Source organism: Zingiber officinale, chromosome 10A, assembly GCF_018446385.1.
Source record: "Zingiber officinale cultivar Zhangliang chromosome 10A, Zo_v1.1, whole genome shotgun sequence".
Classification (NCBI taxonomy): Eukaryota; Viridiplantae; Streptophyta; class Magnoliopsida; order Zingiberales; family Zingiberaceae; genus Zingiber; species Zingiber officinale.
In genome coordinates, this window is record NC_056004.1 from 25,979,671 (window position 1) to 25,999,695 (window position 20,025).

At 35.5% G+C, this 20,025-nt stretch overlaps 3 protein-coding genes and 1 long non-coding RNA gene across 12 annotated transcripts; 3 read left to right on the forward strand and 1 right to left on the reverse strand.

Annotated features, from left to right (window-relative positions):
* Nucleotides 1–426: 426 nt before the first annotated feature.
* LOC122026208 (cyclin-dependent kinase G-2-like) lies at nucleotides 427–4,906 on the forward strand. 8 transcript variants are annotated; one of them, XR_006124057.1, is made up of 9 exons: nucleotides 428–2,309; nucleotides 2,496–2,624; nucleotides 2,829–2,964; nucleotides 3,034–3,122; nucleotides 3,336–3,447; nucleotides 3,543–3,649; nucleotides 3,744–4,313; nucleotides 4,474–4,650; nucleotides 4,722–4,906. XR_006124057.1 is itself a non-coding variant. In XM_042584859.1 (7 exons), the coding sequence occupies exons 1-7, from the start codon at nucleotides 820–822 to the stop codon at nucleotides 3,838–3,840; spliced, it is 2,160 nt and encodes a 719-aa protein (XP_042440793.1). In that variant the 5' UTR covers nucleotides 428–819; the 3' UTR covers nucleotides 3,841–4,678. The 8 variants fall into 8 exon arrangements, 1 of the variants encoding a protein (XP_042440793.1); XR_006124060.1 differs by lacking the exon at nucleotides 4,722–4,906 and having other exon boundaries at nucleotides 3,744–3,869; nucleotides 3,974–4,313; nucleotides 4,474–4,678; XR_006124059.1 differs by lacking the exon at nucleotides 4,722–4,906 and having other exon boundaries at nucleotides 3,744–3,869; nucleotides 3,977–4,313; nucleotides 4,474–4,678.
* A 794-nt stretch (nucleotides 4,907–5,700) lies between these two features.
* Nucleotides 5,701–13,825, forward strand: LOC122026923 (TOM1-like protein 3). Of its 2 annotated transcripts, none has more exons than XM_042585671.1 (10): nucleotides 5,701–5,927; nucleotides 6,147–6,275; nucleotides 6,948–7,026; nucleotides 7,734–7,832; nucleotides 7,929–8,042; nucleotides 8,811–8,962; nucleotides 10,783–10,864; nucleotides 11,122–11,207; nucleotides 11,293–11,481; nucleotides 12,994–13,825. In XM_042585671.1, exons 2-10 carry the CDS (start codon nucleotides 6,169–6,171, stop codon nucleotides 13,634–13,636), a joined length of 1,551 nt encoding a protein of 516 aa, XP_042441605.1. In that variant the 5' UTR covers nucleotides 5,701–5,927; nucleotides 6,147–6,168; the 3' UTR covers nucleotides 13,637–13,825. The 2 variants fall into 2 exon arrangements, with proteins under 2 accessions (XP_042441605.1, XP_042441604.1); XM_042585670.1 differs by having other exon boundaries at nucleotides 6,158–6,275.
* A 467-nt stretch (nucleotides 13,826–14,292) lies between these two features.
* Nucleotides 14,293–15,922, forward strand: LOC122027199. Its single transcript, XR_006124308.1, has 2 exons — nucleotides 14,293–14,424; nucleotides 15,419–15,922. It is a non-coding gene; the product is annotated as an uncharacterized LOC122027199 (long non-coding RNA).
* An 845-nt stretch (nucleotides 15,923–16,767) lies between these two features.
* Nucleotides 16,768–17,945, reverse strand: LOC122027182 (myb-related protein 308-like). The gene is made up of 3 exons (XM_042586088.1): nucleotides 17,634–17,945; nucleotides 17,412–17,541; nucleotides 16,768–17,323 (listed from the first exon to the last, which is right to left on the reverse strand). The coding sequence occupies exons 1-3, from the start codon at nucleotides 17,764–17,766 to the stop codon at nucleotides 16,879–16,881; spliced, it is 708 nt and encodes a 235-aa protein (XP_042442022.1). The 5' UTR covers nucleotides 17,767–17,945; the 3' UTR covers nucleotides 16,768–16,878.
* Between the last annotated feature and the right edge of the window lie 2,080 nt (nucleotides 17,946–20,025).

Here is a 20,025-nt window from a genome sequence, read left to right on the forward strand (position 1 = left end):
TCATTTGTTTTTCTTATAAATATTCAAAAAATAAATTATTTTAATAATTTTTAAAAATTGAAGATTCTCTATAACACCAAAAGTAGATGGAATCCTCTGATACGTAAATTATGGACCAGAGGATGATTCATTATTTGTGATTGATAAATTAAGATGAACCTCATCTATTTACATGATAAAATTTATTAAAATAAATTAATTTATAAAATAGTTGATTTTTAGTCCATAAATTACGGAATAAAAAATTCATAGTCCACAAAGGAGTCCTTAGCATCCACGTCCCAATGTGGATGCTCTTAACTAACTCGTCACGTCTTATCGGATTTTCGAAGGTATACAGCCGTAAAATATTCATGGCCAAGTTGGAAACCAGATCCGATTCGCTAAGCAAACTAGTGTGCCTCTTCGGCAATAAAAAAAACAAAGCACCGCCTCAACCTTCCCTTGCGACTTCTGCGAAGCGCATCGCCTCAAGCTTTCTGCTCTATCACTTGGCATCATCGCCCGCAGCATCGACCCTGGGAATCCTAGCTTCACCCGCTCAGGTCTGTTTCCCCGGCGCTCCCTCCTATCTACTACTTCTGGTGCCCGGTTCCTTCTCAGTCGGCGCTTGTGGGCCTTTAGATTCATTGAATTTTCTGGTCGTTTGCTAGCTTGCCGAGTATTGAGCGGAGTCTAGTTACATCTTGAGTTTGTGAGATCTATTAGAGGTTTCTGTTTCTGCATTTAGGAAGGTTTCTCTTTGCTTTCGCCGCTTTTCTGGATCTAGGGTTTCGCCGCCCACACCCGGTTTTTTAGGGTTTTCTTGGCTCCTTGCTTATGGCAGCTGGTCGACATAGTAGGTACCGTGATCACGAGTTCAGGGATCGCGACGCGGATGTGAAGCCCTCTGGGAGGAAGGATTATTACCGCGATCGACTACGTGACGGTGGTCTCGATAAGGACCGGGATCACCCGTACCGTGATTTGCGTGATAAGATTGGAGTTGCGCAAAGAAACCTCAAGAGTAGGGAAGTGATTAATGATTCCTATCGCCCTCCTCTTTCGAGCAACTTCAGTGGGGGAAGCAAGAGTAGTCAGAAAATAAACCACCTCTCTGGTAAAGACGTGGATCGCGAGACTGGGGAGTTGTCCAGTGGCAGCGGATCAGATGATATTGAAGCACCTATTTCAAAGATAAGGGAGAATGAAATTAATATTCATGAGAATGGGAACTCATCCATGGATAGCAGGAAGAGAAAATTCTCTCCTATCATTTGGGATAGGAATGATGGTAAGCGAGTAACTGTTGCCAATTCCAGCAGTAAGAGCTCCAAGATTGAGAATCATACACTGCCTCCACCGCCTCCACGGCCCCTGGGCTTCATTCCACAGCATTGTATTGATTCAGTTCAACCATCTGGTAGTCATGCGTCACCTTCAGATGCAGATATCTCTGTTGATTCACCTCCAGCACTCTTAGCAAGTAATAATCAGGAGGCAAAGTTGTTGGATGATTTTGAAGATGAACCTGCTCCTGCTTGGAGTATTTCGATCTCCAGATGGGCAGACGGGAATAGTGCTGTCAATGACGGGGATGAAAGTTTGAACACGGTCATGGTGCCCAAAATGAAAAAGAGTACCCCATTATCTTCTGGTTCATCAGGGCAGCATTTGCATATGAAAGTGGATAGTCCTGAGCCAGGTGAGGTTATCATTTCAGAAAATTCTAGAGTGGAATTTTCTAAATCTTATTCAAGAGAGGATGAATATGATGATATAGATGCTGAGTTGGATAGGAACAATCATCTGAACATTGATGGTGTTGAGTCTAGTACAAGTGATCAGCTTTCTGATACCAACTCCGAGGAAGAAGATGGTAGGTCCAAGACACCAGAACCAGCACAACCACCAAAAAGATCTATAAACATGCTGCAAGGTTGTAGAAGTGTTGATGAGTTTGAGAAACTGAATAAAATAGATGAAGGTACCTATGGGGTTGTCTATAGAGCAAAGGATAAAAAGACGGGGGAGATTGTGGCATTAAAAAAAGTTAAAATGGCAAAGGAAAAGGAGGGTTTTCCTCTTACCTCGCTTCGGGAGATAAACATTTTGTTGTCTTTTCATCATCCTTCAATTGTGGACGTTAAGGAAGTTGTAGTAGGTAACAGTGTTGACAAGATTTTTATGGTTATGGAGTATATGGAACATGATTTGAAAGCATTGATGGAAACTATGAAACAACCCTTTAGTCAGAGTGAGGTAAAATGCTTGATGTTGCAGCTGTTTTCAGGTGTCAAGTATCTTCATGACAACTGGGTGCTACATAGGTATTCTAATTTCTACCTTTATAATGTTGTAGATATATTCCTCTCAATTACTAGTGATATACTCTTTGCATAAAGTTCAATGGGAGGATGGAGATAAAATCCATGTAGCTAAGCCCAAAATAGTTGGGACAAATGATGAAGAATATTTCTTTCTATTTGTCATTTAATGTATGAGTTATCCTTCAGGGATTTGAAGACATCAAATATTCTTTTGAACAATCGTGGAGAGTTAAAGATATGCGACTTTGGTTTGTCTCGCCAGTATGGAAGTCCATTGAAACCGTACACTCCCTTGGTCGTTACATTATGGTACAGGTATGTTGCACTTGATCTTTATACTCTGCTCTTGTTTATACCTTGATCATCTGGTTCATTTTTTTTTTTGTGTGTGTTTGTGTGTGTGTGTGTGTGTGTGTGTGTGTGTGTGATATTATTCTCTGTCTGTGTAATCAGACAACACCATTGCTTTTAATCAGTGTATTTCTGAATCCTGATGCCCTTAACCGTTTGTTGTGATAGGGCGCCTGAACTTCTACTGGGAGCTAAAGAATATTCTACTGCAATTGACATGTGGTCTTTAGGGTGCATAATGGCAGAGCTTCTATCAAAGGAGCCACTATTCTGTGGGAAATCTGAGCGCGATCAACTTGACAAGGTTTATCTTCAAAACAATCTTCTACAGTTAACTTTATGTTTATCTCCTTTAATATAGTCTTTATTACAGATGTTCAGGACACTTGGTACCCCTACTGAAAGCATATGGCCTGGATTTGCTAAATTACCTGGTGTTAAAGTAAACTTTGTCAAGCAACCGTAAGTATTGAGTCTCTAATCCTGTATTTGTTTCACTATTGCATGAATCTTGAAAATCTGTGCCTTTGTTTAGGTCATTTTGACACCATTCTTCCCAAGGCCTAGAGCTATGGTTGATTATGCCTAAGTTTGATGGCTTGCTTTGGTGGCTCTCAATTAGGTGAAATGTTCTTTATTATTTTAGTTAATTCACCAAATTATTTCTTTTTTCAGGTATAATAAACTGCGTGAAAAGTTTCCTCCCACATCTTTTATTGGTGGTCCAACCCTCTCTGAAGCTGGTTTTGATTTATTAAACAGACTTTTGACATACAACCCTGATAAGGTATATCCCTAAAAAACATGACATCATGGCAATTCTAATACTGAATGTTATTACTATTCATTTTGCAATATTAACTTGTCTACTTGTAAATGCAGCGAATAACTGCAGAATCTGCTCTAAATCATCCCTGGTTCCAGGAGGTTCCTTTACCAAAGTCAAAAGAATTTATGCCTACTTTTCCTGCTCAACATGCTCAAGATCGGTGTGTAAAGTTGTTCAGCAAAAATAAACCAAACAACTGCTTCCCTACTTTCTTCAATATGTGACCTATCCATGAGCTTCATTTTAATTTTCAGACGTCAAAGAAGAATAATGAAGAGCCCAGATCCACTTGCAGAGCAGCGGAAGGAGCTACAACAAGGTGATCTGGGTCTTTCTACCCTATTTGGATAGAGAATGATTGCAAGTCATCACTAGGTCACGTATGTCTTTCTACCTGATTTGGCTAAAGGACACAAAAACAACACAGTAATTCTAGGACAGTGCGATCTTTTTAGTGCGAGACAGCCATTGAAATCTTGTTTAGCAGGCACTTGACAAAGGGTAGTGTCTCCTTTAGCTGCCAAAACAACCATTATGTCAAGGCATTTTTTTGCAGCATCAACTATAATGTGCCTCAAGGTGTGATGTATTTAACCTCCATCCCACTGGTTAATCCCCTTTGATATATATGCACAACATTTGTCTTGAAATTGTAACTGCTGCTTCTTAAGATTGGACAGTTGGAAGCATTATTGATGTTGACCATATTTCATTCCGATATTTTTGATTTTTTCGTTGTGTGTTTGCAAGAGTTGACCAGTCAGACGCGGTGGATCATTGTTTGCTTCTGGTGCACAAATGTTCTTAGCTCTCTTCTTGAAAAGGTAATTCACAAGCTGATGCTTAAAATAAGTATTATCACTTCTGCTACTATATTTCTCCAACCTCCTATGCATACATGTCTTAATTTGGTATTTGAAGGGTTGTATCTCTAGTATTTATGCATATATTGTTGATGAAACATGACCATTCATGATATGCAAGCTCTGCATCCGCTGAGAAGTGCACGGTCTGAGTAGTAATTCTTTCAAGATTAAACTGCTGCCGAACTCGTTCACCAGGAATATTGAGTTTTTTCTAGACTGGCATCTGCAGCATTTGTTCACAGGAATTTTCACCAAAAATGTATTATTGTAAGAAGGACGATGTATTACAAATAAGGTATGCTTCATGGTTCTTTGATTCTCCAGTCTGTTTGGTCGCCTCTTCATTGGCAAATGAATCTCATGCAGATTCACAAGCGAGTCAAGTGGTATATTAGCGATCATTCATCGTTTTGTCTCTTATAATCTATCCGCAATTGTCTTTGTATTTCTTTTTGAATTCAATACGCTAGTATGTTATCCATCATGTAGCTAAAAATAATCAGCAAATGGAATCTGAATAGTATGAAAATACTTCATTTTAATTTTGTTTATTAATTTTGCATCCCAATAGTTTTTTTTTTCACCAGGTTATCTACTGATGTTATAGTTAAATTTGTATTCTCAATGTTGGGACTAATGATCCCTATGAGCCTTAATTAATACGAGCACCTGGAGGACACCACTTTAGGGTTTCTTTGCAAGGATGGAGGCAAGCAGATCTAAATCAAGAAACATGGATTCTCAATCAAATTGATGGAAATTTTAATGCAAAAAGTTATTTATGAAAATAACTATTTGTTGATAAGTTTTAAATACACGATATTATAAAAAATATAGAAAAAATTCAGAAAATTAGAATGAAGATAAAGACCAAATGTTTTTAGTAAAAAAAAATTGATAATCAGTTTGACACTGCTCAAGTAAATTTATTAAACACCTAAAAGTATTGTATCTGTGTAATTTTTTATAATTCATCACAAATTAAATATTTAGAAACACAAGTTATCATGTATTTTATCTTAAACTAATATTTATATATTTAAAAATATAAATGTAACGGTGTCTTTTAAGTTGATAATTTCATTAATAAACTTTCATTATTATTTAATAAAAGCTATCAAATGCCTATACAAGATTTTACATATATAAAAAAATAAATTGTTTTATTATTTTTCCTACTGGTTGGTAGTATTTTCGATTTGATTTTCAAAACATCGAAGTAAACTTGCTACAATTACAGACCTTTGTTCCTGTATAAAATCCGAAGAAGACGAATACACTGAAATTTCCTAATTAAAAAGGATATATCTGCATATTTACAAAATTATAACAAGACGGGCTAGTTGAGAGAACACGCGGAAAGAGGTGAAAGTCCGTGCTCACTATTTGTTTTTTCCTTCTATTCAATCTCGCGACTTCGTGTTCTTGTTCCCCTCCCCTCATAATATTATATTAATGTCGGCGTCCATGACGAGCTAAATCCACCTCTCTTTCTCTTCTTAATTTCTTCCATATAAGAATTCCTCAGATAGCAAGGAAAAGCTTCCCCTTGTCTCTCTCTACGGCCCAAAGGTGAGACTTTTGCCTCCGCCATCGATATGCTTTGGCACCTGGTGTATTAGGAAAATTGGGATTCGGTTACTGCGTTATTGAGTTTTATTTGATCTGGTTTATTGGGTTGAATTCAAAATTTGTTTTTTTTAGGGTTCTTGGAAGGATTTGTATTATCTTTCTTTTTTTATTTTTGTATTGAGGGGTATTACTGATTTGATCTTTGGGGCATGGGTGGAGGACTGTTGCAGGTACGGTTGCGATGACTATGGCTGCGGCCTGTGCGGAGCGAGCGACGAGCGACATGTTGATCGGCCCGGATTGGGCGATCAATTTAGAGTTGTGCGACATTCTCAATATGGATCCTGGGTAGGGTTTCGGTTTGCTATTGCCTCCTTTGTTGTGTTTGTAATAGGTCCAACTTGGTTCAATTTGTTTGTTTCTGAGAAAGGTATAAACTTCTGTCAGATGCAAATGTTAGATATATCAGAAACTTGTGGAGATTTACTTTTTGAATGAAACAAATAGATATTTTACAGATACCTGAGCATTTTTCTTTGAAATTAGGATGTTTACGGCAGCTTAAGCATTCAATGAATAATTACTTCTTGTATACTCTCTTCTACAGTGGTTTTGTACCCGTTTATATACTTTAGAAAATTCTAGTTTCTACCAATATACTTCTATAAGTAACTCTTAATGATTCAATTAATCTTTTCTTCCAAATATTTATCCTCACATAAGGGTACCTTGAATCATAACCAATATGTGTGACTCTAGATAGTAAATGACAATAGAGACAACCATGAAGCAGATTTTCAAGCTTGCTTTACATGATACCGGATATATTACATTTAGAACAATTTCTTTACTCTACTCTATTCTAACTTCGTTACATTACTTTTGCTCCTGGAAAAACTTTTTCATTTTAATTTCCATGTGCTTCATTGCTGTAGTTCTCTTTTTGTGTTGTTTGGTTCCAATGAAAGAAAAAGTTCATTGCTGAAAAACTCTTCCATAAATCTCTGTTTTGAGGAGTAGACAAACAAAGGATGCATTGAAGGTACTTAAGAAAAATCTTGGAAGCAAAAGCCCAAATGTTCAACTTCTGACACTTTCGGTGAGTACATGTTCTATTTCAGCTAAAATTTGTCATATCTTGAAAAGATTCATCTTCAACTGTTAGTGCTTGAGTTTATGCAGTTCATTGCTGTTATTTTGTAATCTAAATATAAAATTTCCCCATGTTACCTGTTTCTAGAGCTTTATATCTATAGAATAAAATCAGGCGCTGTGTCAGTCATATTTGTGCAATATATGTAATTCAAAATTATGAAGGGGAGCCTTGGCGCAATGAAGTTGCTACCATGTGAGCTTGAGGTCACGGATTCGAGTCGCAGAAATAGTTTCTTGCAAAATACAAAGTAAGGTTGCATACAATAGACCCAATGTGGTCTGACCCTTCCTCAGACCTTGCACTGGTGGGAACTTCGTGCACCAGGATGCCCTTATATGTAATTCAAAATTATGGAAGAACTATTATCATCTTTGCATTTGAGTTTGATTGCTCCAACAAGTCTACGTAATGATAGTATGACATTGCAAGCCTCTAATTCATCCATGGATTATGTAGTTCCATGTAAAGAAAAAAATATTTGTCACATTAAGTACTTACTGATAAGTAAATGAACTTGCGACTGAGTATGTTCTCTGAAACTAAATTTTGGATTAGCTATTTATTTCATGGAAAATTACACATATCTGTCTAAGAGCTGGTAATACTCAAGTTTGTGGCTATAACATTGTGATATTTAAAATGACAACTAGGTGCTGGAAACTCTAAGTAAAAATTGTGGAGACACTGTTCACCAACAAATTGTTGAGCGGGATATTTTGCATGAAATGGTTAAAATTGTAAAGAAAAAAGTAAGTATCACTCGGCATACCAGGTTTGTTATCAGTTCTTTCGACGTTACACTTTTGCTCCATGATGCTAATTCTAGTTTGAATTTCTGTTTGCAGCCAGCTTTAAATGTAAGAGAGAAGATATTAGTCTTGATAGATACCTGGCAGGATGCTTTTGGAGGGGCAGGAGGAAGATATCCTCAATATCATGCTGCATACCAAGAACTTAGGGTATGTTTCCACCCCCACCCCTATTTGGCACCTGGTTATTTGCTTTATTGGCCTAGCTAATGTGACAAATCATTCCCTGGATGTGGGATAATTCCATCTTTGGCCTTTAATATCTATTTGGTTTGCTGAAATTTTGAAATTCATTTTCATGTGAAAGTTCAATGATTCCTTATTGCCATTTTGCTTTTAATTTTCTTAACAACTGAATATATTCTTAGAATTTATATTGATGTTATTTATATACTAAAAACGAATATAATCACTTGTTTTTTAGTTCTAAAAAACTTATCCATAAGACAACTATGTAATTTCTATTAGTAATGTATTTTTATCAATGGGGCAATAGAAATTCATTCCCTTGTTTGCGTATTATAATTTATAAATTCTTTTTCACCATTGAAATAGGTTCAGATCACATGCTTTGAATTAGGGAAAATTGTTCTTATAGAAATTTCTAGCACTGTTGATTACATAGTCCTTTCATTTTTTGTCTTGTATTTTGTATCTGATAAGATTTTCTACATAACAGGTGTTTGTTTCTCTTGTATCTTTTTAGCTTGGAATGAGACACATAATTGTTCTTTTCTTTTGGTCATCAAGTCTTATCTGCTAACATTTTTTGTCATGTATGGTTGGTTTATGTTGCATCAGTAATTCAGTTTCTAGCATATTTTGCTTGTGTGACTGTACTGTATTCATTTATTGTGATCAGTTGTGGTTTTCTAGTATAGCAAGTTTTTCAAATAATCCTTCATTTTGTTTATCTAGGCAGCTGGAGTTGAATTTCCACCCCGTACAGAAAATGCTGTGCCATTGTTCACCCCTCCTCAGACACACCCTATAGCCCATCAACCAGCTACATCAGTATATGAAAATGCTGCTTTAGAAGCTTCACTTCAGTCTGAAATTTCTGCTCTCAGGTTTTTGGCTTGCCATTTTCAATTATCTACGAGTTTTCTGTTTAAGCTGTCTTAACTCTTCTACATGGATGTAATTAATGTAATGTTTTACTAGATTAGCTTAATTGTTTCTCTCTTTTATCATTTACTTCTAAGACTGTTAGGAGCTAGCGTGAACATTTATACATTGTGTAAGTGTAAAAATCATGATTTCTACTACTGAACTCCACTATGTACTTTCTATTGTAGTACTAAAGTCAAACTCAACTGTTCATGCAAACAATTCTCAGACCCAGACTACACAACTGAGGCAACTGGAAATCCTAGTACATGTCCCCAACGAGTCTGGTTATTTCACATGGCATCTTAAGATATCCCAGGTTGACTTGGCTAGTTGAATTTGATTGGCGAGGATTGTTTTTATTTCATTTTCAGATTTGTAATTGTTTTTTTTATCATGTATGATCCAAGATAGCTATGTGGTCCAAACGTCTGATCCATAGATCCATCACTCTGACAAATGAGTTACTCAAAGCTCTACTGGATCACCTTGTGGACTAGGTCTCATAAATATAGTACTATCAATGATATTGAGGAATGTCGTTTTGTTGGAACTAGGTTGCATTGGGCAGTTGTTTCTAAGTAGGAAATCAAATGCATTTCTTTTTTGTTTTTTATAAGAGAACTCTGGGAAGATATGAATTGAAAATGATAAAGAAGGCCAAGGCAAAAGTGCTCTTACTAGTGGAACTCTTGGAAAATTAGTGGAATTCTGTGTGTACTCAAAGATAGAGAAATTTTCTGAATTAATTTGTATTTAGTTTACATGATACTCCAAGATGCTCTATCTGAAGAGGTTAAGCTTATTTTGTTTAGATATGATAGTGTAAAACTTCTCTTTAGTCAACGACTATTTTATTCATGCATCATACCTAACTACTAAGAAGAATCTTTTCATAGAAAATGCATATATATGATATTCAAATTCTTATAGCTAGAAGTAATGAAAATATTCTGGAATGAGGATAGTCCTAACTGTTATAGAAATTGAACTGTTAGGATGAAGCTTTAGAGATGGTGAGTTTACAAAGAATCAAGATAAGAAGCATGCCAATTATATTAATTTGGTTTAAACCAAGAGAAACATGTGCTTGATTATCTAGATATATTTTAAAAATCATGAAAATAGGAGCAAGACATGTTATTCCACTATAAAAGATAATAATGAAAATAACAAGGGCATAAAGAAACTAGAAGAAAATATTTTTCTTTCTATTGAATCCAATTCAATACACATTAACAACCATGAAAAAACCTGTAAAGAGAGGCTTGAAGGAGGAAAGGGTGCAGGGGATGGAACAAGATGATGGCGACCACATAAATTGGTTGTTTGTGCAGTGAAATTATTCCGTGGAAAATATGTTTCTTGTCCATTTTTGTTAACCCAATAAGGAATTACAAGTTATCCTGAGTTTGGTGGTGACTTGTGGAGGTGTAATGAATGTGGCAATATATTTTTTCTTACTTTTTTCTGCATTACTTATCCGCAACAGTTGGGAGGATAAAGCATAATTTGTTTATCAGGACATAACTTGTTGAATAAAATTGTAACAAATCCCGCATAAGCAAGTAAAACATAATCATGAAAAAAAAAACCAGCTAAGATTTACTCTTACTGTATTGATCATGTTCTCTATATTTTGAGCATAAAACATAATTTGTTTATCAGTTAGCCTCATGATAAAAGGTTACGAGGACCACTACTTCAACCTTCATCATATCTATAATCTTCAATTTTGGTGAAGTTTACAATTTAGAGGCAACCTATTGTCTTGATGCAGTTTGCAAGACATTCAGAATGCTCGAGGAATAGCAGATGTTTTATCTGAAGTGCTCAATGCATTGGATCCTAAGAACCAAGAGGTACACGTTTCACTTTATCAATTTTAGAAATCGAAGTTAAGTTATGTCTTTGTGCACTTTCCTATTTTTCCATTAAGGAAATAAGAAAGTTTAGACTTGTGGTTTTACTTGGTCACGGGCAATAATATTGATCATGTATTATGAATATGATTTTTATTGCCACAGGATATCGTATTCTTGTTGCATGGGACTTTTTAGAAAGAAGTCAGGCATCACAAATAATACATCCTTACGAATTAAATACTTTTGCATGCCAGGACATAAAGCAAGAAGTTGTTGTTGACCTTGTTGAGCAATGCAAGTCATATAAAAAGCGAGCCATGGTTCTTGTGAATAGTACTGGGTATGTCTAGAAAAGTGAAAACAGTATGGATTAATGTTGACTTCTATGAATCAATGATGTTATTGTAATATTTTAAATGGAGCAGGGATGAAGAACTCCTTTGTCAAGGTCTAGCACTTAACGACGAACTTGAGCGTGTACTTGAACGACATGATGATATCATCAAGGGAACTACTCGCAGTGGTGTACCTTCAGTTGCTGCATCTTTGCCTATTATTAATGTAAATCATGAGGATGATGAATCGGAGGATGATTTCTCTCAGTTGTCTCTCAGGTATCATTTATGACGGTTCTTTGTTCCTCTCGTGCCTATCTTTCTGCATCTAGTTTTACATGAACTCAGAATTATCTATATTATATTCTAAAACTATTGTCTAGGTGATATTTTTGTGTGGTTTAAGCAAATTAAATTTTATGTTATTGTCTCATGTGAACTCTTATTAAAACCAACATTACCTTTGAGTTTTCAACTCTTTTGTTCCTTCTCCGCGATGTGTCCTTTGAACTATTCCCAGCTAAATTAAAGTTACAATATTCCAATTGTCAAGGTAAATTCTAAGCTCACAGTAAAATTTACATTTTTTTGCTAAAAGTTGAAGATATTTTAAACCATACATATAATGCAAGAATTAATGTGTTGACATCTTTTGTGGTACATTTTGTTTCTATTTTCCATTTACACATGCATACTCTTTATTCCTTGCGACTGCTTCACCTTGGCAAGTTACAGATTATGATAAAAATATGTTTTTTTTAGCTACTGATTTGCATTTTCATCTGTTGGAGTATCCGTAGTCCATTGAGTTACTTGTTGTCTTGTTCAAGTTAAATCACCTCCTGAAAGTGAAACCAAGGATTCTCATGCTGGATTTTTGCTAGCAGGTCAAGATGCCTAGTAATCCAAAGTGACTATTCATTTGGATGGGGTTACCCTCCGTCCCATAACCATTAATGCATTTGGTTGCTGATTCAATTAGTAATTCTAATTAATGTTTCACAGACTATAAGCTTAAAGCTTGTGCGAATCTGATGACACATGTACTGCTGTCTTTCAATCTTGGTTGGCATAAAGGACGGCCAAGTCGTAAACAAATTTCATTCTCATGCTCTTGGTTGCTATGGGTTAAAAGAATGCAAACTATTGTATGCTTTTGTCTCTGGATCTTATGGGTATAGCAGCTGTGATGTTTTGGGCCAATGTTTCTTGGTTTAACAAAAACTAGATATTTCTCCTGTTTGAGGACAGATTATCCATCTGCATCCTAGAGAAAATGCAAAATAAGAAAGGAAGTTTTTTCTATATGTAAATAAAACACATCCTTTCTTAATCAACTGGAAAAACTCAATACTACATCCAACAGTTAAAAATTATTTTTAAGTTAATTTGTGCAATTATTCCGAAGAAATGAAATAGTTTAGCTTGTTGTTGATATATGTTGCACTTAGAATGATGTGATTCATCAACTTGGTGGACCATTGGACGTTTGCTTGGCAATGATACTACTATCTTTTTTCACTGGGTACATTTATTTTCGTATACTTGGTCGGATCTGTGAGTTGAAGTTTAAACATTTACTCCATACATATTTGTAGCTAATTTTTAGCTTCTTGGTACTGAAATTGATGTAGCTTATTATATTGACAATTCTGAGAATTTATCTTCATTCCAAGTTAAATTAGGTTGTCTCAGAATTTCAAGTTTTAAGCTGCAATTTAGCAAAATTTTCTTTAAATGGATGCAATATGCATACTTAATCAGCTTATATCATCTTTTCCATTGCTCCAGGACTTCAAGGGACAGTGCTACTGGGAATGGTAGAAAAGTTTCTAGTGCCAAATCACCAAGCCCTCTTCTCCCCCCACCTCCTCCTTCAAGGCCAATTGGCACAGAGTTAAGCAAGGTAGACTATCTGAGTGGTGATGCCTACAGATCAGAACAATCATTTGATGCTCCTGTTAACACACTGCAACACACTCTTTCCCCACCTCCATCCAAATCTTCTGATCCAGCTCCATTTCTGGAGTCTTCTAACTTGCCCAGATATGATGAGCCTATTCAAGCAGAGAGATCCAATGTTGAACTGCCGAAGGCTTCTTGGGAATCCCAGACTCTTGGTTCACTGCCACCCCAGGTGCTGGATTACAGCCAAAGAGAGCAGATTTTTGAGCTTCAGAAGCATGGTTCATCTAGTGGAGATGCCATATCTCCTTACAATGCACCTCTAATGCAATATCAGAACTCATCTTTTAGTCACGATACTTCAAGTTTGGATCAACATCATAACCAACAAAGCTTCAGAAGCCAGGATGTGGCACCTGCAGCCAGACAAACCAAGCCAGAGGACGCTCTCTTCAAAGACTTGGTCGACTTTGCAAAGGCCAAATCATCTTCATCACCCAATGCACCCAACACTAGTGGAACTCGCTGATCAGTGACAAGCCATTCATTTCGTCGTGCTTAGTGAAATAAAGGGGATTTTATTCTCAGTTTGGTTTTGTTCAAGTTGTTTGCTCTATGGTGTATATGAACGAGGTGGATTGCATTTTCTCTGGTCATTCTTCTTTTGTAATCTATGGCTTCATTACATCAAATGTTTTATAAAATTTAATTTGTGCTATTGGCAGTGAGTCATTTCCGTATAAAATTCATCTTTATTTATTACTCTAATGGAACATTCGCGTATGCTCATCCAACTAAAGTGGATTTTTATAAAGAATAAAACAAATAAAGCCAGCTTTTAAATTCAAGCTTACTCGTATTTACAATGGATATCTGTTGTTTGATCACAATCGATCATCATATTTAATTGATTTTAATATCCGAAAATTGTAAGTACCATTATCAGCCCTTGCACTTCTATTGCAGTAACGGGAGAATTTGCCATCGAAAATGGGCTGAAAGTCTACTATTTGGGCCACTTGAATTTCCATCCAGAGTAAGAAGAGAGAGAGAGAAATTGAGAGAGAGAGAGAGAGAGAGAGGCCGAGAAGGGGGGATGGGATGGTGGTGGGGGCGACAGAAGAAGATCGAAGAACCTTGCAAGAAGGAGGCTTGCAACATCCAATCCTGCCTCTCCAAGAACAACTTCGACTCCAAGAGGTGACAGATCGATTTCTTCCTTCCTTCCTTCTTCTCTTTAACCCCTTCATCAATCCCCTATGAATTAAGTCGAATAGATTTTGGTACCCTCGACGTGCATACGACGGACAACCTGCGGTTTTTTTTTTTCCTCGAAAAAGCTCGTTTGATTTTCCTAAATTATGCATCTATTGTTCATTCAAAGACGTGCTGTTGGGTTAGGGCGTGTTTTTTGCTAGTTTTCATTGACAAAATTAGTAGTTGCCAAGTTTATCGGCCGAAGAACTATAAATTAGTTATGCTTTATGGATGATGGCCAAAAATGAATGTATTCTGGTTTTCTATTTGATCACAGAAACTACTAGGTTTATAAGAGTGTATACTTCTGCTAGATTACTTGTTTGTGTTAATGAGTTTGGATGCAAATTGTAATCTGATAATAAATGTTGAGTGTACCCATGTCTTGTAGAAGCTTACTTTTAAAGCTTTTGGAGACTGAAAACGTAGTGATTCATTTTATTATTCTCATCCCATTGCACTATCTTTTTGTCTATCACATCTTAAGAAAGAAATAAGAATGCAGCTAACAGCATTTGGATTAAGATACCATAATATTTTCGCTAAATTGCTGATTCGATATGTCCTGTTCCAATTCAAATCTATAGCTTTCTTGTTTTGATGAGTCTCACAGTGATGTATTAGTCACATAATCTGTGGCATATACTTTCATAATAGGGAGTCATGGATCTTACTAACATGTTGCTTATACGTCTTGATCTTGCTTGGCCATGCTCAGTTATTGTCTATTTTCTATTTGGAGAATATTTGTAATCATAATTGAGCAATTTTTGCTTGAATGTTAAAATTGCTGATGTGATGCAATTGGATATTTTTTTTTACTTATTATCTATGGATTTTTCATTGACAAAGCTTTGATGTGGAGAAGTTACAAGGAGTTGGGTCTTCTATTTTATTTAACATGCAATTGTACTTTCAACTTTGTTTTAGATTTCTTATATTTACTAGAATGTTTGTGATCGAGTTAAACTTCCGTGTTTGAATATGTGGTTAGATTATATATAACTATGGTTAGCCTAAGCTAAATGATTTTGACTTGAAATATTTGTTTCAGGTGTATGAAAGTCATCAGATTGTTGCAAATATGTTGTGAGAACTGCAACTATGATTCGACACATTGTGCTCCACTGTCTGCACTTCTGAAAACAGATCCCAAATAAAGAGAACTAATAGCCACCACCCACTTTGGTGATTATCTGCCAATGTATCCCACGCGGGCAAACTGCTGTTGGTCTTCGTGTTCTTCATTTTTCATTTTGAGCGAGTAAATAGCTTTATCATAACTCTCTCTAGCTTACTTATGGCGATTATTGTCTTTTGTTAGAATCCTGGAATAATGTAACAACAGCAGCATTTTTAGAGAATCAGGCTCTCAGGCATCAGGTTATAAGGAGCTGTCTTATGTGTGCTAAACAGAAAACTTTATTTTAGTATATGCTTTATTTTTCACAAACTTCCTGTAGGGTTATTGCTGCGGACCTTCACTTACCTTGTCAACACAGTAATCCAATGTAATTTAAAGATGCGGAATTACTACCTTTCAATACTTTATTATTTATGCATCTTGATCTCTGCTGGCAACAGCGAACATGGATGATTTCGAAATGATCGAGTTCAAAGTGAGTAAATTACACCTTTTGCGCAAGGCCATGTTCTTAGTTTTCTTATTAGATCAACCATTGCAAATGAAAAAAAAAAAAAAAGATTCGTTATTAGTGTGATGCTTTGATGGAGATAGCTTGCAACATAATGAATGAAGCCAAAACACCAAGTTGGTGAGTGGAGTTGGCTTTCTAGAATCCAAAACCCCCCACTTTTTGTGGGTGATCCATTGTCTCACGGGATAATTAAAACCTTTAGAAAAGACCATTCCGAGTGGAAGTCTTGTGATAAAGCAAGCTATCAGAGTGGTCAAAACACACAGATAATCCTGAATCCAATGAGATTTGTTTAATTTTGTCGAGTGGCTGTTGAATGGGATGCGATGTCACTGGTTTACCAACCACCAACTACCACAAGCCAATTGCAACCTTTTCCTTTGCCAAAGTCTTGTTATTCTTTTCTTCAAGTGGACCTTCCATCTAGAATCGTTGCAATACCTCAATATTGTCCTATAACTTTTTTTTTATTTTCCTCGTCTGTAGAGATATTAACTAATGCAATTAAGTTTGTGTTTTTCGAAAACGTTAAAAGAAAAAGCTTATTTTTTGAGTTTTCTTTATAAAATATCCAACATGGAACACGTGAAACTATGGTAGCTCAGCTTAGATGATCAATAAATAGTTTGACAAGAAATTAATGAGTCCTCGGTTTGCTGTGATACACATCTCAATAGCGAATGAAAAAAGCTACAAATAATTCCATATTTCCTTAGAAATGACCCAATAAGATCACACACATTTCTTACCACCTTAATTTGACATGCATCCTTTTCTCACTTTGTCATCTAAAGACACATTTAATTAGACTTCAATCACAAGATAATTAAAGGCTTCAAGTCATCTCGTGGTTGCATTATGAGTCCCAAAGTCTCAATACAAGTGGATTACTGTCGTCGGAATTTAGGCAGCTACAGGGCTGGCCACTTTGCCTGAAACTAAGATGGCAACACAAGCAAATGGAGCGTTTGTTTGCTTCTAAATCAGCATGTGATTCGGAACACTTTGGGGAGTAGTGAGGCAGGCTTATAGAGAGATTGAGGTCGAGCTCAAGGTTATCTCCTCTTTTGCTACATCCTCCGTCGCTATTGTCTTCACCAAAGTTGGGCTCGGCGATTCCTTTGCTCTGACTTTGGATTACAACTGCTCGATGGGTTTCCAAGGCCATAGCATGATGGATAGGGCCATGGTTATAAGGATCAACACCTTGGCTAAGGAGCTTCCGTTTGATGTGTGTGTTCCAGTAATTCTTAATCTCGTTGTCTGTTCTTCCTGGTAATCTTCCGGCGATCAAAGACCACCTAAATTAACCAATTGATACAAATTAAGCAATCATCATCACCCATGCTAATTAATTTGTCTTCAATTTTTTATCATAAAAATATATACTTATTTCCAAGCAGGCCATGCAGCCTGATAATGAGCTCGTCTTCCTCCTCTGTGAAATTACCACGCTTGAGATTGGGACGAAGGTAGTTTATCCACCTGAGCCTACAACTCTTCCCACAACGAAGCAAACCTATCAAATACATACCACACTTTCTTTTTCTTCAAAAATATATAGATATACAAATATCGCATGTACGAAATGGAATTGATTAAATAATCAACCTGCAGCTTTGGGGAGTGATCTCCAGCAACCTTCACCATGGGCTTTGATGTAGGAGATGAGCTTTTGGTCTTCTTCCTTGCTCCAAGCTCCCTTGTTGGTGTGAGCCTTTTCACAACATGGAGACCTACCCATGATTCACTCCCATGGACACATCAACTAAATTCAAAAAGGGATTTTTTTTTTTTTTTTTTTTTTTTTTTTTGAGAAATAGATTGGAGAACAAAAGTGAAGAAAGGGGAGAAGAAAAAAAGGATGAACTGGAACAAGGAGGAGAGAGAGGTGGGAGAGGATTTATACCAAGCAAAGGAAGATGAAATGGACGTTGACCTGATTCATTTGAGTTGGTTGACTACTTATTTTATTTGTTTTAGCGACATGAATGACTGAGTGAGCAATTAATAAGTAGGGAGTTGGATAAGTTAGGTAGGGCTACTTTCTCGTGTGAGATTAGTGTTTTTTGTTCTCCCTTTTTTTTATTCAATTCATTTTTTTTTTGCATTTATATATATATATATATATACCTGTTAAATATTCTAGAAGGCCTCACTTTTGTTGTGAGTGTGTGTTGTTGGGAAAGATTAAAAAAAGGGTCACAAGGCATCTATCAAATTGGTGACCTACCCTTCTCCTATCCTCATCCTCTTGTGGCACAAGCTTATCTTTATTTACCAACTACTTTATTCCTATTTGATAGAAGAGATAATGTTTTCCCTTAATAAACGATTCATCTAAAAAAAATATTAGTTTGATGACCGTTCACTATAAATATTTTTTAATATATCTATGAAAAATTTTTATAGACTATATATATTAATGATATGTATAAGAATACATCTTAAGAAAATACTCATAAATTTATGATCCATCTTTTTATTTTTTATGGATCCCATCATATTCTATGTTTATCCTTAAATATATATAGATATGACAAGATTATTGGAGTAGCATGCCTTTGGACTTAAATTCTAAGTTGTTTTTTCAATATTATTAATGTATTAGTCAAACTGTCTATTCATCCAAATAATTTTAATTAATTATGATTGCCGTTAAAATTAATTGCTAACAAAAGTCTCAAACTTCATGGCGTAGTTTGGTTTTCTTTTTCTTCTGAATTGTTTGTCTGAAACAAACAAATGGGTGTGGTTATAGAAAAGGAGTGAGATATAGGATGATGTTAACAGTTGGTTGGACGGCTTTGAACTCTATTTTTATACGAGATAAATGTGTGTCACGATATTACCCTGTTTTTCAAGTGCATGCATAATACATTGATATTGTGTGATTAGTTAAACAATATACTCAATGAATTAATCAAAGGACAAGCATCAACCACGTCACTCGATTCAAATATCATTTTCTCCCTAATTAAACTATACTTATGTTGGTCTAAGGCGTCAAGAACTCAAGATTAAGAGGAGATGGCAAGTTAAATGAAGTAGGTTATGGAGTGTGATGAGCTAAACGGTGATGCATTATGATTAATTACTTAGTGTGATACAAAGTTAGTTATGAATTAAAATGACAGTGGGTATAAAATTATCAACAAACGGCTCAATTTAAGATGACTTAGTTAAATGGATTGATCCTCTCTTATTTGCCTCCTCTATATATCTAGAGTGCTAGATAATAACTATTATTAAATAATAAACTAATTGTTAGATTCAATGTTTGTTTTTTTTAAAAAAAAGAAAATTATCATGTAATAAATTAAATAAAGGAATTACTCTAGATTTTTAATCCAAGAGCTCAGTTGTTAGAGTGTATACTAAAAGCCTAGCTTTTGTAAATATTTATTTTTGAAATAAAAAAATCACATTGGTCAATATCTATATTTATTTGTTAAATGTAATTGTTTAATTAATTTATATAATAGACAACATGGTGTGTGGTGTCACACACAGAAATTATAAACAGTTGCTCACGACTAAGATGGAAAGGAACAAACCATCGGAATAGTCGTAGTGTAATTAAGTATTAGTTTATCTTGATTAATAAATTACACTGGTACACTCTAAGTGTATTGAGTAGGACCATTTAGGTAAGTTCTTTTTGTACTGACTTAATAAAAGAACTAAATCTTAGTTATTATGGAAGTGTGTGCTCTTAATCCTAATATAATAACAAGCATATATATATTTAATATTTGTTTCTTTGACTTATCAAAGGGTGAGGTTTAGCTCGATAAATCAATATGCCCGATAAGTTGGGAAATGATATTACTTATAGTATGTGTTGTTGATTATAGAAGGAATCTGTGTCCTAGTTATCTAGGTTGAAAATGTCCCCAAGAGGAGCTCATAAGGATTGCCATGTTAAACCCTGCAGGTAGACTTAGTCCAACATGACAATGAAGTTGAGTGGTACTACTCTTGGAGCTAGATATTAATTAAG